Consider the following 13,623-nt stretch of genomic DNA (forward strand, 5'->3'; position numbering starts at 1 on the left):
CAGCATTCCTTTGCGTGCACCAACCAAAGAGGCCCCAGGCTCCAAGCAAGATGCTGCAGGAGCTGAGAGAGCCCAGCGCCGTGTGGGCTGCTGCTGTGGGGCAGGTGGGGAAGGAGCAAGAAGCACCAGGAGCCAACGCTGCGATGCAAGAGAGATTTTATTGGAGCTCCCAGGGAGGAGGCACACGGGGAGGAGCAGGATGGAGGCCACGGTGAGGCCGCGGTCCCTGTGCGGAGCTGCAGGGCGCAGCCGAGCAGCGGCCGTGCCGCAGCAGGAGGGAGCGAGCGCTGGGCTGTGCCGCAGGAGCGATGCCTTGCAGGGTGCCAGGGATGCGGAGGTGCCGCTGCATTTCGGGAGCTGTCCTTGGCGTGCGGCCGTGTCCAGCGTGGGGCTTAGCAGGGTCCACAGTTGCCGTTGAGGTAGCGGTGGCCAAAGCCCCAGCCCCCAGAACCGCAGCTCCCGTAGGAGCCGTAGCCCCCGTAGCCCCCAAAGGCTCCGTAGCTTCCAAGGCCTCCGTAGCTTCCAAGGCCTCCATAGCCCAGATAGCCCCTGCGGCCTCCCAGCGCCCCCGCGCTTCCAAAGGTGCCACCAAAGGGACTTCCAACGGCGGGGACGCCCTGGGAGCCAACGATGCTGGACTGCGGGAAGGAGCTGAGGATGGGCCCGGGCAGGGTGACCACGGAGGCCGGGGGCTGGATGACCACGGTGGAGTCGGGGCACTGGCGCACGCAGGGCTCGTTGCAGGAGTCGGCGAGCGGGGCCGGGGTGGCCACCCCGCAGGGAGAGGCGCACACGGCGGAGCAGGACATCCTTGGGCTGGGCACGGCAAGCTGCGGGACAAGGCAGAGCCGCGCTCAGCGCCATGCGGAGCCCCAGGGGCCTGCGCTGCTCTGGACTCGCCCTGGGCACCCCAGGAGGCTGCAGGACGTCCCTGACACCCTGTGGCAGCCGGCGCCACCCTGGGAAATGCCCCACACACCCCTTGGCCCTGCAGCGCTCCGGGGACACCCCAGCACCGGGAGAGCGGCCATCGCCCTGCACGGAGCAGGGGGACAGCCCAGAGCACCCCGAGAGGTGGCTGCGCCGCTGCACGGACACGGAGCATCCCAGCCCTTTGCCTGCCGCAGCCCTCCGTGCCCGAGCGCCCCGAGCAGCAGCAGGGCCCAGGAGCGGGAGGCAAGCGGAGCGGGAGAGCAGGGCGAGGAGCAGCCAGGGAAGGCAGCGCCGAGGAGGGAGAGGCTGCCAGGTTGGACTTACTGTTCGGAGGAAGGAGTGGAGCGAAGGCAGCTGGATGGAGGGCTGCAAAGCCCAGAGCTCTTTTATACCATGGCAGAGGCCCCGGGCAGCAGCCAAGGGGCGGTTGCGGAAGCCCCTGTTAATGCGGCCGTAAAGCGGCCACGCGCCCCGCGTCACCTAATGATGGGGCAGAGGGACCCAGCGCTGCGGAGCCCCAGGCAGCCCCGTCTTGTGAAGGGAGGCGGCGCTGGCAGCTGGAGCCGTGACACTGAATGACACGAGGGACCAGATGCTGTCACTGCTGACAATAGCAAGAACGGCCGATCTGTCCTTAATCCCACGTTGGGAATGCAGACGGGAGGAATGGGCGTCTTGCAGACGCGCTGGTAAACGCGGAGTCCACCCAGCACGTGCGCTATTAGCCCCGTTTTATGGGCTGGTAAACAGAGGAGGCCACAGTCAGCGGAAAGGGAGAGGCCGTCGCGACTGCGCGTGGCCCTGGAGTGTCCCCAGGCCGTGCGGCGGCCGTGACCCCCGGGCTGGGGCACGTGGGCATGGCCAAGTGTCCCCGTGTCCCATGCGCGTCCCCACAGGGTACCGCACGCTCGGGACTGCGCGACGGGCGGGCGAAGAGCAGCCATGGACCGGGCAGGGCAGAGCCCGTCCACGCGGAGAGCTGTCCGGACACGTTGGCTGGGGGATCAGGAGCCGATGGCGGTGCCGGTGCCTGCAGGCCAAGTGTTGCCGCGTGCTCCTTTTGTGTCATTGCGCGTCCCCAGCGCGCTGGGCCCCTCTGCCCCATCATTAGGTGATGCGGGGTGCGTGGGCGCGTTACGAGCGCTGGGGATCAACGGGCTGCAACAACCGCCCTCTGGTTGGTGCCCGGGGCCTCTGCCACGGCTATAAAAGAGCGGAGGCTGCAGAGCCGTCTATCCAGCTGCCTCCACTCGAGTCTCCTGCCCAGCCCAAGGATGTCCTGCTCCGCCGTGTGCGCCTCTCCCTGCGGGGTGGCCACCCCGGCCCCGCTCGCCGACTCCTGCAACGAGCCCTGCGTGCGCCAGTGCCCCGACTCCACCGTGGTCATCCAGCCCCCGGCCTCCGTGGTCACCCTGCCCGGGCCCATCCTCAGCTCCTTCCCGCAGTCCAGCATCGTTGGCTCCCAGGGCGTCCCCGCCGTTGGAAGTCCCTTTGGTGGCACCTTTGGAAGCGCGGGGGCGCTGGGAGGCCGCAGGGGCTATCTGGGCTACGGAGGCCTTGGAAGCTACGGAGGCCTTGGAAGCTACGGAGCCTTTGGGGGCTACGGGGGCTACGGCTCCTACGGGAGCTGCGGTTCTGGGGGCTGGGGCTTTGGCCACCGCTACCTCAACGGCAACTGTGGGCCCTGCTAAGCCCCACGCTGGACACGGCCGCACGCCAAGGACAGCTCCCGAAATGCAGCGGCACCTCCGCATCCCTGGCACCCTGCAAGGCATCGCTCCTGCGGCACAGCCCAGCGCTCGCTCCCTCCTGCTGCGGCACGGCCGCTGCTCGGCTGCGCCCTGCAGCTCCGCACAGGGACCGCGGCCTCACCGTGGCCTCCATCCTGCTCCTCCCCGTGTGCCTCCTCCCTGGGAGCTCCAATAAAATCTCTCTTGCATCGCAGCGTTGGCTCCTGGTGCTTCTTGCTCCTTCCCCACCTGCCCCACAGCAGCAGCCCACACGGCGCTGGGCTCTCTCAGCTCCTGCAGCATCTTGCTTGGAGCCTGGGGCCTCTTTGGTTGGTGCATGCAAAGGAATGCTGGCCCTGGGGCTGGGCCATGCAGAGCACGTCCCATGAGCTGTCCCCGTCACCCTGCAGCACTCAACACCACTGCGTTTCATAGAATCACAGAATCATAGAATCCTTAAGGTTGGAAGGAACCTCTCAAGGTCGTCTAGTCCATCCCCCTGCACACACAGGGTCACCTAGAGCACGTGGCACAGGACTGCGTCCAAGTGGGTTTGAAGATCTCCAGAGAAGGAGACTCCACAACCTCTCTGGGCAGCCTGTTCCAGTGCTCGTCACCCTCACTGTTAAAAAATATTTCCTTAAGTTCCTGGGGAACTTTTGGTGCTTCAGTTTGTGGCCATTACCTCTAGTTCTGTCAGTGGCCACCACTGAAAAGAGACCAGCACCATCCTCCTCACGGCCTCCCTTGAGGTACTTCTAGACACTGCTCAGGTCCCTCTCAGCCTTCTCTTCTCCAGCTGAACAGGCCCAGCTCCCTCAGCCTCTCCTCATAGGGCAGATGTTCCAGGCCCCTCCTCATCCTCGGAGCCCTGCGCTGGACTCTCTCCAGCAGCTCCACATCCCTCTTGTCCTGTGGAGCCCAGAACTGGACACAATACTCCAGATGCGGCCTCACCAGGGCTGAGTAGAGGGGCAGGATCCCCTCGACCTGCTGGAGACGCTCTTCTTAACGCACCCCAGGATCCCATTGGCCTTCCTGGCCACGAGGGCACCCTGCTGCCTCATGGTCACCTTGTTGTCCACCATGACACCCAGGTCCCTCTCCGCAGAGCTGCTCTCCAGAAGGTCGGTCCCCAGCCTGTACTGGTGTCTGGGGTTATTCCTCCCCAGGTGCAGGACCTTGCACTTGGCCTTGTTGAATTGCATGAGGTTTTTCACCACCCAGTTGTCCTGTCTGCCCAGGTCCCTCTGGATGGCAGCGCAGCCCTCTGGGGTATCGGCTACTCCTCCCAGTTTGGTATCATCAGCAAACTTGCTGAGGGAGCATTTGTGCCTTCATCCAGGTCATTGATGAACAAATTGAACAGGACTGGACCAAGGACTGACCCCTGGGGGTCCCTGCTAGCTACAGGCCTCCAACCAGACTCTGCACCGCTGATCACCACTCTCTGGGCCCTGCCATCCAGCCAGTTCCTAAGCCACCTCACTGGGCACTCATCTATCCCACATTGCCAGAGTTTGCCCAGGAGGATGTTGTGAGGGACGGTGTCAAAAGCCTTGGTGAAGTCGAGATAGACGACATCCACCGCTCTCCCCTCGTCTATCCAGCTGGTCATTACATCATAGAAGGCTATCAGATTAGTCAAGCAAGATTTCCCCTTGGTGAATCCATGCTGACTACTCTTGAGCACCTTCTTGTCCTCCATGTGCCCGGAGACAATGCCCAGGATGACCGTTCCATCGCTTTTCCCAGGACGGAGGTGAAGCTCACTGGCCTGTAGTTGCCTGGGTCCTTCTTGCCTTTTTTGAAGACTGGCGTCACATTGGCCTTCAGCTTGTTTCCAGGTCTCACCTTGCTCTCTCACCTTGCTCATGTCAAAGCGTTGTGGACATGACGCAGAATCTCTTGGAAATGGCCAGAACAGCTGGGATGGCTGTTGGTTCCTTCCTTCATGGGCTGGTAGAGTCCCGCTCGGGAGGCCAGGGAGATGGGAGGACGTTGTTGCCTGCTCAGAGGTGCTGCTGAGCTGTGGCCATCCTGTTGTGCCTGCACGGGAGTTGAACGCTTGCACAAGGGCTGGGCGAGACGGATCCGCATCCTCCCGGGTTCCCTGGCACTCGGGACATTTAGGAGTTGAGGGGTCCTGGCTCCTATCAAACACCCTATGAAGTGCAAGGGCATCACAGCAGCTGCGAGGGCAAAGCCTCTAAGGCTTTGAGAGGTTAGCAGGAATCCACCATGCAGGATCCCTCTTTCCCCCATGTTCTTTAGACGGTGCCATCCTAGTCCTGCACGGTGCCATGGCAGTGCCCGTGTGTGCCAGGGAAGCACCCAAGTAGCAGGGCAGCACCTTGGTTGCTGTTGGGGTGCTCTGGAAAACTGCTTCATGCCCAGCTGTGAAGACAGAGAATGCACAAACAGTGGCCAAGGGGCAAACCCCGGCATGGTGCTATTCCACGTTCCCACATCCTGCACCTCAACCCCAGCAGAACTTTCCTCGTTGCCTTTTCCCTTTGGGAGCATTTCTGTCCAGCTCCTGTCCCATCAGAGCTGTGTCCCCAGGGCTGCCGGAGGGCAATACAGGGGAAATGAAGTGAGGAGCTCCTGCTGGAACGGTGCGGGGAAAGAGGAGCCCCCAGCAGAGCTGGGATCAGGGGAGGAGGAGGAGGAAGAGGAAGGGAGCCAAAGAAGCTTGAGGAAAGGTTGGTGGGGAGTGCTGGGGATCGGGCACCATCTCCACCACGAAGCCAAATCCTGATCAGCAGAGGTTCTGTCCTGGACCTGTGTTTGTTGGGAGGCTCCGGTTGGGTCCAACAGACCCATGGCCCTGTGTGTGCTGGGAATGCAGGTGACAGAACACAAGTGCCTTGGGGTGCCTAATACCTCTTCTTGCCTTGGTGTGGAGACCAAGATGCAAAGAAAAGGAGAGAGAAAGGAGTAAACCGGTTTTGCTGAACAAGCCACGTGTGTCCTCTGCATGTGGTGGAGCACCTCGTGGAAGCAGATGCTGCAGAAGAGGCATCTGGGGAGAACGGGACATATTGCAGATGTTCCCCTAATGAGGACTTGTGGTGGGAGTTGGGTGTAAATGGCCCAAGCAGCTCTCACGGGTCTAGGGCTGCTCATGGGGCCAGGATGTGAAAAAGGAAGGAGCAAGAAGCACCAGGAGCCAACGCTGCGATGCAAGAGAGATTTTATTGGAGCTCCCAGGGAGGAGGCACACGGGGAGGAGCAGGATGGAGGCCACGGTGAGGCCGCGGTCCCTGTGCGGAGCTGCAGGGCGCAGCCGAGCAGCGGCCGTGCCGCAGCAGGAGGGAGCGAGCGCTGGGCTGTGCCGCAGGAGCGATGCCTTGCAGGGTGCCAGGGATGCGGAGGTGCCGCTGCATTTCGGGAGCTGTCCTTGGCGTGCGGCCGTGTCCAGCGTGGGGCTTAGCAGGGCCCACAGTTGCCGTTGAGGTAGCGGTGGCCAAAGCCCCAGCCCCCAGAACCGCAGCTCCCGTAGGAGCCGTAGCCCCCGTAGCCCCCAAAGGCTCCGTAGCTTCCAAGGCCTCCGTAGCTTCCAAGGCCTCCGTAGCCCAGATAGCCCCTGCGGCCTCCCAGCGCCCCCGCGCTTCCAAAGGTGCCACCAAAGGGACTTCCAACGGCGGGGACGCCCTGGGAGCCAACGATGCTGGACTGCGGGAAGGAGCTGAGGATGGGCCCGGGCAGGGTGACCACGGAGGCCGGGGGCTGGATGACCACGGTGGAGTCGGGGCACTGGCGCACGCAGGGCTCGTTGCAGGAGTCGGCGAGCGGGGCCGGGGTGGCCACCCCGCAGGGAGAGGCGCACACGGCGGAGCAGGACATCCTTGGGCTGGGCACGGCAAGCTGCGGGACAAGGCAGAGCCGCGCTCAGCGCCATGCGGAGCCCCAGGGGCCTGCGCTGCTCTGGACTCGCCCTGGGCACCCCAGGAGGCTGCGGGACGTCCCTGACACCCTGGGGCAGCCGGCGCCACCCTGGGAAATGCCCCACACACCCCTTGGCCCTGCAGCGCTCCGGGGACAGCCCAGCACCGGGAGAGCGGCCATCGCCCTGCACGGAGCAGGGGGACAGCCCAGAGCACCCCGAGAGGTGGCTGCGCCGCTCCACGGACACGGAGCATCCCAGCCCTTTGCCTGCCGCAGCCCTCCGTGCCCGAGCGCCCCGAGCAGCAGCAGGGCCCAGGAGCGGGAGGCAAGCGGAGCGGGAGAGCAGGGCGAGGAGCAGCCAGGGAAGGCAGCGCCGAGGAGGGAGAGGCTGCCAGGTTGGACTTACTGTTCGGAGGAAGGAGTGGAGCGAAGGCGGCTGGATGGAGGGCTGCAAAGCCCAGAGCTCTTTTATACCATGGCAGAGGCCCCGGGCAGCAGCCAAGGGGCGGTTGCGGAAGCCCCTGTTAATGCGGCCGTAAAGCGGCCACGCGCCCCGCGTCACCTAATGATGGGGCAGAGGGACCCAGCGCTGCGGAGCCCCAGGCAGCCCAGTCTTGTGAAGGGAGGCGGCGCTGGCAGCTGGAGCCGTGACACTGAATGACACGAGGGACGAGATGCTGTCACAGCTGACAATAGCAAGAACGGCCGATCTGTCCTTAATCCCACGTTGGGAATGCAGACGGGAGGAATGAGCGTCTTGCAGACGCGCTGGTAAACGCGGAGTCCACCCAGCACGTGCGCTATTAGCCCCCTTTTATGGGCTGGTAAACAGAGGAGGCCGCAGTCAGCGGAAAGGGAGAGGCCGTCGCGACTGCGCGTGGCCCTGGAGTGTCCCCAGGCCGTGCGGCGGCCGTGACCCCCGGGCTGGGGCACGTGGGCATGGCCAAGTGTGCCCGTGTCCCATGCGCGTCCCCACAGGGTACTGCACGCTCGGGACTGCGCGACGGGCGGGCGAAGAGCAGCCATGGACCGGGCAGGGCAGAGCCCGTCCACGCGGAGAGCTGTCCGGACACGTTGGCTGGGGGATCAGGAGCCGATGGCGGTGCCGGTGCCTGCAGGCCAAGTGTTGCCGCGTGCTCCTTTTGTGTCATTGCGCGTCCCCAGCGCGCTGGGCCCCTCTGCCCCATCATTAGGTGATGCGGGGTGCGTGGGCGCGTTACGAGCGCTGGGGATCAACAGGGGCTGCAACAACCGCCCTCTGGTTGGTGCCCGGGGCCTCTGCCACGGCTATAAAAGAGCGGAGGCTGCAGAGCCGTCTATCCAGCTGCCTCCACTCGAGTCTCCTGCCCAGCCCAAGGATGTCCTGCTCCGCCGTGTGCGCCTCTCCCTGCGGGGTGGCCACCCCGGCCCCGCTCGCCGACTCCTGCAACGAGCCCTGCGTGCGCCAGTGCCCCGACTCCACCGTGGTCATCCAGCCCCCGGCCTCCGTGGTCACCCTGCCCGGGCCCATCCTCAGCTCCTTCCCGCAGTCCAGCATCGTTGGCTCCCAGGGCGTCCCCGCCGTTGGAAGTCCCTTTGGTGGCACCTTTGGAAGCGCGGGGGCGCTGGGAGGCCGCAGGGGCTATCTGGGCTACGGAGGCCTTGGAAGCTACGGAGGCCTTGGAAGCTACGGAGCCTTTGGGGGCTACGGGGGCTACGGCTCCTACGGGAGCTGCGGTTCTGGGGGCTGGGGCTTTGGCCACCGCTACCTCAACGGCAACTGTGGGCCCTGCTAAGCCCCACGCTGGACACGGCCGCACGCCAAGGACAGCTCCCGAAATGCAGCGGCACCTCCGCATCCCTGGCACCCTGCAAGGCATCGCTCCTGCGGCACAGCCCAGCGCTCGCTCCCTCCTGCTGCGGCACGGCCGCTGCTCGGCTGCGCCCTGCAGCTCCGCACAGGGACCGCGGCCTCACCGTGGCCTCCATCCTGCTCCTCCCCGTGTACCTCCTCCCCGGGAGCTCCAATAAAATCTCTCTTGCATCGCAGCGTTGGCTCCTGGTGCTTCTTGCTCCTTCCCCACCTGCCCCACAGCAGCAGCCCACACGGCGCTGGGCTCTCTCAGCTCCTGCAGCATCTTGCTTGGAGCCTGGGGCCTCTTTGGTTGGTGCATGCAAAGGAATGCTGGCCCTGGGGCTGGGCCATGCAGAGCACGTCCCATGAGCTGTCCCCGTCACCGTGCAGCACTCAACACCACTGTGTTTCCAGGTGTCACTTTGCTCATGTCAAAGCGTTGTGGACATGACGCAGAATCTCTTGGAAATGGCCAGAACAGCCGGGATGGCTGTTGGTTCCTTCCTTCATGGGCTGGTAGAGTCCCGCTCGGGAGGCCAGGGAGATGGGAGGACGTTGTTGCCTGCTCAGAGGTGCTGCTGAGCTGTGGCCATCCTGTTGTGCCTGCACGGGAGTTGAACGCTTGCACAAGGGCTGGGCGAGACGGATCCGCATCCTCCCGGGTTCCCCGGCACTCGGGACATTTAGGAGTTGAGGGGTCCTGGTCCTATCAAAAACCCTGGGAAGTGCAAGGGCATCACAGCAGCTGCGAGGGCAAAGCCTCTAAGGCTTTGAGAGGTTAGCAGGAATCCACCATGCAGGATCCCTCTTTCCCCCATGTTCTTTAGACGGTGCCATCCTGGTCCTGCACGGTGCCATGGCAGTGCCCGTGTGTGCCAGGGAAGCACCCAAGTAGCAGGGCAGCACCTTGGTTGCTGTTGGGGTGCTCTGGAAAACTGCTTCATGCCCAGCTGTGAAGACAGAGAATGCACAAACAGTGGCCAAGGGGCAAACCCCGGCATGGTGCTATTCCACGTTCCCACATCCTGCACCTCAACCCCAGCAGAACTTTCCTCGTTGCCTTTTCCCTTTGGGAGCATTTCTGTCCAGCTCCTGTCCCATCAGAGCTGTGTCCCCAGGGCTGCCGGAGGGCAATACAGGGGAAATGAAGTGAGGAGCTCCTGCTGGAACGGTGCGGGGAAAGAGGAGCCCCCAGCAGAGCTGGGATCAGGGGAGGAGGAGGAGGAAGAGGAAGGGAGCCAAAGAAGCTTGAGGAAAGGTTGGTGGGGAGTGCTGGGGATCGGGCACCATCTCCACCACGAAGCCAAATCCTGATCAGCAGAGGTTCTGTCCTGGGCCTGGGTTTGTTGGGAGGCTCCGGTTGGGTCCAACAGACCCATGGCCCTGTGTGTGCTGGGAATGCAGGTGACAGAACACCAAGTGCCTTGGGGTGCCTAATACCTCTTCTTGCCTTGGTGTGGAGACCAAGATGCAAAGAAAAGGAGAGAAAGGAGTAAACCGGTTTTGCTGAACAAGCCACATGTGTCCTCTGCATGTGGTGGCGCACCCCGTGGAAGCAGATGCTGCAGAAGAGGCATCTGGGGAGAACGGGAGATATTGCAGATGTTCCCCTAATGAGGACTTGTGGTGGGAGTTGGGTGTAAATGGCCCAAGCAGCTCTCACGGGTCTAGGGCTGCTCATGGGGCCAGGATGTGAAAAAGGAAGGAGCAAGAAGCACCAGGAGCCAACGCTGCGATGCAAGAGAGATTTTATTGGAGCTCCCGGGGAGGAGGCACACGGGGAGGAGCAGGATGGAGGCCACGGTGAGGCCGCGGTCCCTGTGCGGAGCTGCAGGGCGCAGCCGAGCAGCGGCCGTGCCGCAGCAGGAGGGAGCGAGCGCTGGGCTGTGCCGCAGGAGCGATGCCTTGCAGGGTGCCAGGGATGCGGAGGTGCCGCTGCATTTCGGGAGCTGTCCTTGGCGTGCGGCCGTGTCCAGCGTGGGGCTTAGCAGGGCCCACAGTTGCCGTTGAGGTAGCGGTGGCCAAAGCCCCAGCCCCCAGAACCGCAGCTCCCGTAGGAGCCGTAGCCCCCGTAGCCCCCAAAGGCTCCGTAGCTTCCAAGGCCTCCGTAGCTTCCAAGGCCTCCGTAGCTTCCAAGGCCTCCGTAGCCCAGATAGCCCCTGCGGCCTCCCAGCGCCCCCGCGCTTCCAAAGGTGCCACCAAAGGGACTTCCAACGGCGGGGACGCCCTGGGAGCCAACGATGCTGGACTGCGGGAAGGAGCTGAGGATGGGCCCGGGCAGGGTGACCACGGAGGCCGGGGGCTGGATGACCACGGTGGAGTCGGGGCACTGGCGCACGCAGGGCTCGTTGCAGGAGTCGGCGAGCGGGGCCGGGGTGGCCACCCCGCAGGGAGAGGCGCACACGGCGGAGCAGGACATCCTTGGGCTGGGCAGGAGACTCGAGTGGAGGCAGCTGGATAGACGGCTCTGCAGCCTCCGCTCTTTTATAGCCGTGGCAGAGGCCCCGGGCACCAACCAGAGGGCGGTTGTTGCAGCCCCTGTTGATCCTCAGCGCTCGTAACGCGCCCACGCACCCCGCATCACCTAATGATGGGGCAGAGGGGCCCAGCGCGCTGGGGACGCGCAATGACACAAAAGGAGCACGCGGCAACACTTGGCCTGCAGGCACCGGCACCGCCATCGGCTCCTGATCCCCCAGCCAACGTGTCCGGACAGCTCTCCGCGTGGACGGGCTCTGCCCTGCCCGGTCCATGGCTGCTCTTCGCCCGCCCGTCGCGCAGTCCCGAGCGTGCAGTACCCTGTGGGGACGCGCATGGGACACGGGGACACTTGGCCATGCCCACGTGCCCCAGCCCAGGGGTCACGGCCGCCGCACGGCCTGGGGACACTCCAGGGCCACGCGCAGTCGCGACGGCCTCTCCCTTTCCGCTGACTGCGGCCTCCTCTGTTTACCAGCCCATAAAACGGGGCTAATAGCGCACGTGCTGGGTGGACTCCGCGTTTACCAGCGCGTCTGCAAGACGCCCATTCCTCCCGTCTGCATTCCCAACGTGGGATTAAGGACAGATCGGCCTTTCTTGCTATTGTCAGCAGTGACAGCATCTGGTCCCTCGTGTCATTCAGTGTCACGGCTCCAGCTGCCAGCGCCGCCTCCCTTCACAAGACTGGGCTGCCTGGGGCTCCGCAGCGCTGGGTCCCTCTGCCCCATCATTAGGTGACGCGGGGCGCGTGGCCGCTTTACGGCCGCATTAACAGGGGCTTCCGCAACCGCCCCTTGGCTGCTGCCCGGGGCCTCTGCCATGGTATAAAAGAGCTCTGGGCTTTGCAGCCCTCCATCCAGCCGCCTTCGCTCCACTCCTTCCTCCGAACAGTAAGTCCAACCTGGCAGCCTCTCCCTCCTCGGCGCTGCCTTCCCTGGCTGCTCCTCGCCCTGCTCTCCCGCTCCGCTTGCCTCCCGCTCCTGGGCCCTGCTGCTGCTCGGGGCGCTCGGGCACGGAGGGCTGCGGCAGGCAAAGGGCTGGGATGCTCTGTGTCCGTGGAGCGGCGCAGCCACCTCTCGGGGTGCTCTGGGCTGTCCCCCTGCTCTGTGCAGGGCGATGGCCGCTCTCCCGGTGCTGGGGTGTCCCCGGAGCGCTGCAGGGCCAAGGGGTGTGTGGGGCATTTCCCAGGGTGGCGCTGGCTGCCCCAGGGTGTCAGGGACGTCCCGCAGCCTCTTGGGGTGCCCAGGGCGAGTCCAGAGCAGCGCAGGCCCCTGGGGCTCCGCATGGCGCTGAGCGCGGCTCTGCCTTGTCCCGCAGCTTGCCGTGCCCAGCCCAAGGATGTCCTGCTCCGCCGTGTGCGCCTCTCCCTGCGGGGTGGCCACCCCAGCCCCGCTCGCCGACTCCTGCAACGAGCCCTGCGTGCGCCAGTGCCCCGACTCCACCGTGGTCATCCAGCCCCCGGCCTCCGTGGTCACCCTGCCCGGGCCCATCCTCAGCTCCTTCCCGCAGTCCAGCATCGTTGGCTCCCAGGGCGTCCCCGCCGTTGGAAGTCCCTTTGGTGGCACCTTTGGAAGCGCGGGGGCGCTGGGAGGCCGCAGGGGCTATCTGGGCTATGGAGGCCTTGGAAGCTACGGAGGCCTTGGAAGCTACGGAGCCTTTGGGGGCTACGGGGGCTACGGCTCCTACGGGAGCTGCGGTTCTGGGGGCTGGGGCTTTGGCCACCGCTACCTCAACGGCAACTGTGGGCCCTGCTAAGCCACAGGCCCTTAGAGGTTGTAGCTTCTTCCTTATGTCCTCCCCCATAACTGCTTGTCCCTTCTGACTCCCAGGGCAGCAGAAAGCTCCTTGCCCCCGGGCACAGCCTTGTGGGTTCAGGACTTTCCACAAATGGGGTCTTGTTCGTACTCAAGTCTCACATCCTCTCCTCTTTGCCATGTGGCCAAAGGGTGCTCAAAGTTGGGGAGTTTGCTCTGCTCTGTATTGCTGTAATGCTCCTGCTCTAAGGGTTTTTTGGGGTGGAACCTTGCATTATGATTTGTCTCAAAGCTTATAATTGTCAAACTTGCACTTTGTTGTTTCTGCACTGTTTTGTCTCCTCTGTTTTTATGCCTTTTGTCCATTAAAGTATCCTCATTGCATGATCCGAGTTTACTCTTCTTATTCTTCCTGATGGTGACGTACGTTTCTATGACTAATCGTCATTCTTAGGTGTTTTATGGCCAATGGGATATTCTAAAGGTTTCTGGATGTTATGAATATCTCAGAAATAATTTCTGAAATTCAGTATAGCAAAAGTTGCCACAAAACCGTTACCATCTTTGCAAGACAAAGCACCCAAAGGTAAGACCTCAGGGTATGTTTTATTGTTCCACATCAGAATTAAACCTAAGCAAGTGGGATGTTTTCTGGAAGGATGTCTTCCCCATTTATACTTTCGGAAAAGGTTAGAGGTTTATCAAGAAAGAGAAGATAGGGGAAATAATTTTGGTTATCCAATGCCAAGGGAATAAAGGATGAAGAAACGCTTACAACAGGATCCAAAGTGATGTTTGTTCTATGTCCCACTAATGGTGAAGGAGTTTAGTGCAGCCTCAACCCTGCTCATCTGCACAAGGGACTTGCCCAAGCGTCCCCTGCTCCTCGCCAGTGAGTGGAATCTTTGGGATAAAGCAGTGGGAGGACCCTCTATCCCAAGACGGACACGGCACATTTGGCCTGGAGCCCTTGCTGAGCCACTGCAGGCAGCACCGTCTG

The 13,623-nt window shown here is 63.3% G+C and overlaps 6 protein-coding genes across 12 annotated transcripts; 3 read left to right on the top strand and 3 right to left on the bottom strand.

The window, feature by feature from the left end:
* Positions 1-392: 392 nt before the first annotated feature.
* LOC148592209 (claw keratin-like) lies at positions 393-809 on the bottom strand. Of its 2 annotated transcripts, XM_088535367.1 has the most exons (2): positions 565-809; positions 393-519 (listed from the first exon to the last, which is right to left on the bottom strand). In XM_088535367.1, the coding sequence occupies exons 1-2, from the start codon at positions 807-809 to the stop codon at positions 393-395; spliced, it is 372 nt and encodes a 123-aa protein (XP_088391493.1). The 2 variants fall into 2 exon arrangements, with proteins under 2 accessions (XP_088391493.1, XP_088391492.1); XM_088535366.1 differs by having other exon boundaries at positions 393-809.
* Positions 810-2,207: 1,398 nt separating this feature from the next.
* On the top strand, positions 2,208-2,624 carry LOC148592210 (claw keratin-like). Of its 2 annotated transcripts, XM_088535359.1 has the most exons (2): positions 2,208-2,452; positions 2,498-2,624. In XM_088535359.1, the coding sequence occupies exons 1-2, from the start codon at positions 2,208-2,210 to the stop codon at positions 2,622-2,624; spliced, it is 372 nt and encodes a 123-aa protein (XP_088391485.1). The 2 variants fall into 2 exon arrangements, with proteins under 2 accessions (XP_088391485.1, XP_088391484.1); XM_088535358.1 differs by having other exon boundaries at positions 2,208-2,624.
* A 3,471-nt stretch (positions 2,625-6,095) lies between these two features.
* LOC148592211 (claw keratin-like) lies at positions 6,096-6,512 on the bottom strand. 2 transcript variants are annotated; one of them, XM_088535369.1, is made up of 2 exons: positions 6,268-6,512; positions 6,096-6,222 (listed from the first exon to the last, which is right to left on the bottom strand). In XM_088535369.1, the coding sequence occupies exons 1-2, from the start codon at positions 6,510-6,512 to the stop codon at positions 6,096-6,098; spliced, it is 372 nt and encodes a 123-aa protein (XP_088391495.1). The 2 variants fall into 2 exon arrangements, with proteins under 2 accessions (XP_088391495.1, XP_088391494.1); XM_088535368.1 differs by having other exon boundaries at positions 6,096-6,512.
* A 1,400-nt stretch (positions 6,513-7,912) lies between these two features.
* Positions 7,913-8,329, top strand: LOC148592212 (claw keratin-like). Of its 2 annotated transcripts, XM_088535362.1 has the most exons (2): positions 7,913-8,157; positions 8,203-8,329. In XM_088535362.1, the coding sequence occupies exons 1-2, from the start codon at positions 7,913-7,915 to the stop codon at positions 8,327-8,329; spliced, it is 372 nt and encodes a 123-aa protein (XP_088391488.1). The 2 variants fall into 2 exon arrangements, with proteins under 2 accessions (XP_088391488.1, XP_088391486.1); XM_088535360.1 differs by having other exon boundaries at positions 7,913-8,329.
* Positions 8,330-10,372: 2,043 nt separating this feature from the next.
* LOC148592213 (claw keratin-like) lies at positions 10,373-10,807 on the bottom strand. Of its 2 annotated transcripts, XM_088535351.1 has the most exons (2): positions 10,563-10,807; positions 10,373-10,499 (listed from the first exon to the last, which is right to left on the bottom strand). In XM_088535351.1, the coding sequence occupies exons 1-2, from the start codon at positions 10,805-10,807 to the stop codon at positions 10,373-10,375; spliced, it is 372 nt and encodes a 123-aa protein (XP_088391477.1). The 2 variants fall into 2 exon arrangements, with proteins under 2 accessions (XP_088391477.1, XP_088391476.1); XM_088535350.1 differs by having other exon boundaries at positions 10,373-10,807.
* Positions 10,808-12,207: 1,400 nt separating this feature from the next.
* Positions 12,208-12,624, top strand: LOC104568528 (claw keratin). Of its 2 annotated transcripts, XM_088535363.1 has the most exons (2): positions 12,208-12,452; positions 12,498-12,624. In XM_088535363.1, the coding sequence occupies exons 1-2, from the start codon at positions 12,208-12,210 to the stop codon at positions 12,622-12,624; spliced, it is 372 nt and encodes a 123-aa protein (XP_088391489.1). The 2 variants fall into 2 exon arrangements, with proteins under 2 accessions (XP_088391489.1, XP_010213730.2); XM_010215428.2 differs by having other exon boundaries at positions 12,208-12,624.
* The last annotated feature ends 999 nt before the right edge of the window (positions 12,625-13,623 follow it).

This window comes from Tinamus guttatus, unplaced genomic scaffold (genome assembly GCF_059628265.1).
Source record: "Tinamus guttatus ecotype Peru unplaced genomic scaffold, ASM5962826v1 Tinamus_guttatus_pri_ptg000629l, whole genome shotgun sequence".
Lineage (NCBI taxonomy): Eukaryota > Metazoa > Chordata > Aves > Tinamiformes > Tinamidae > Tinamus > Tinamus guttatus.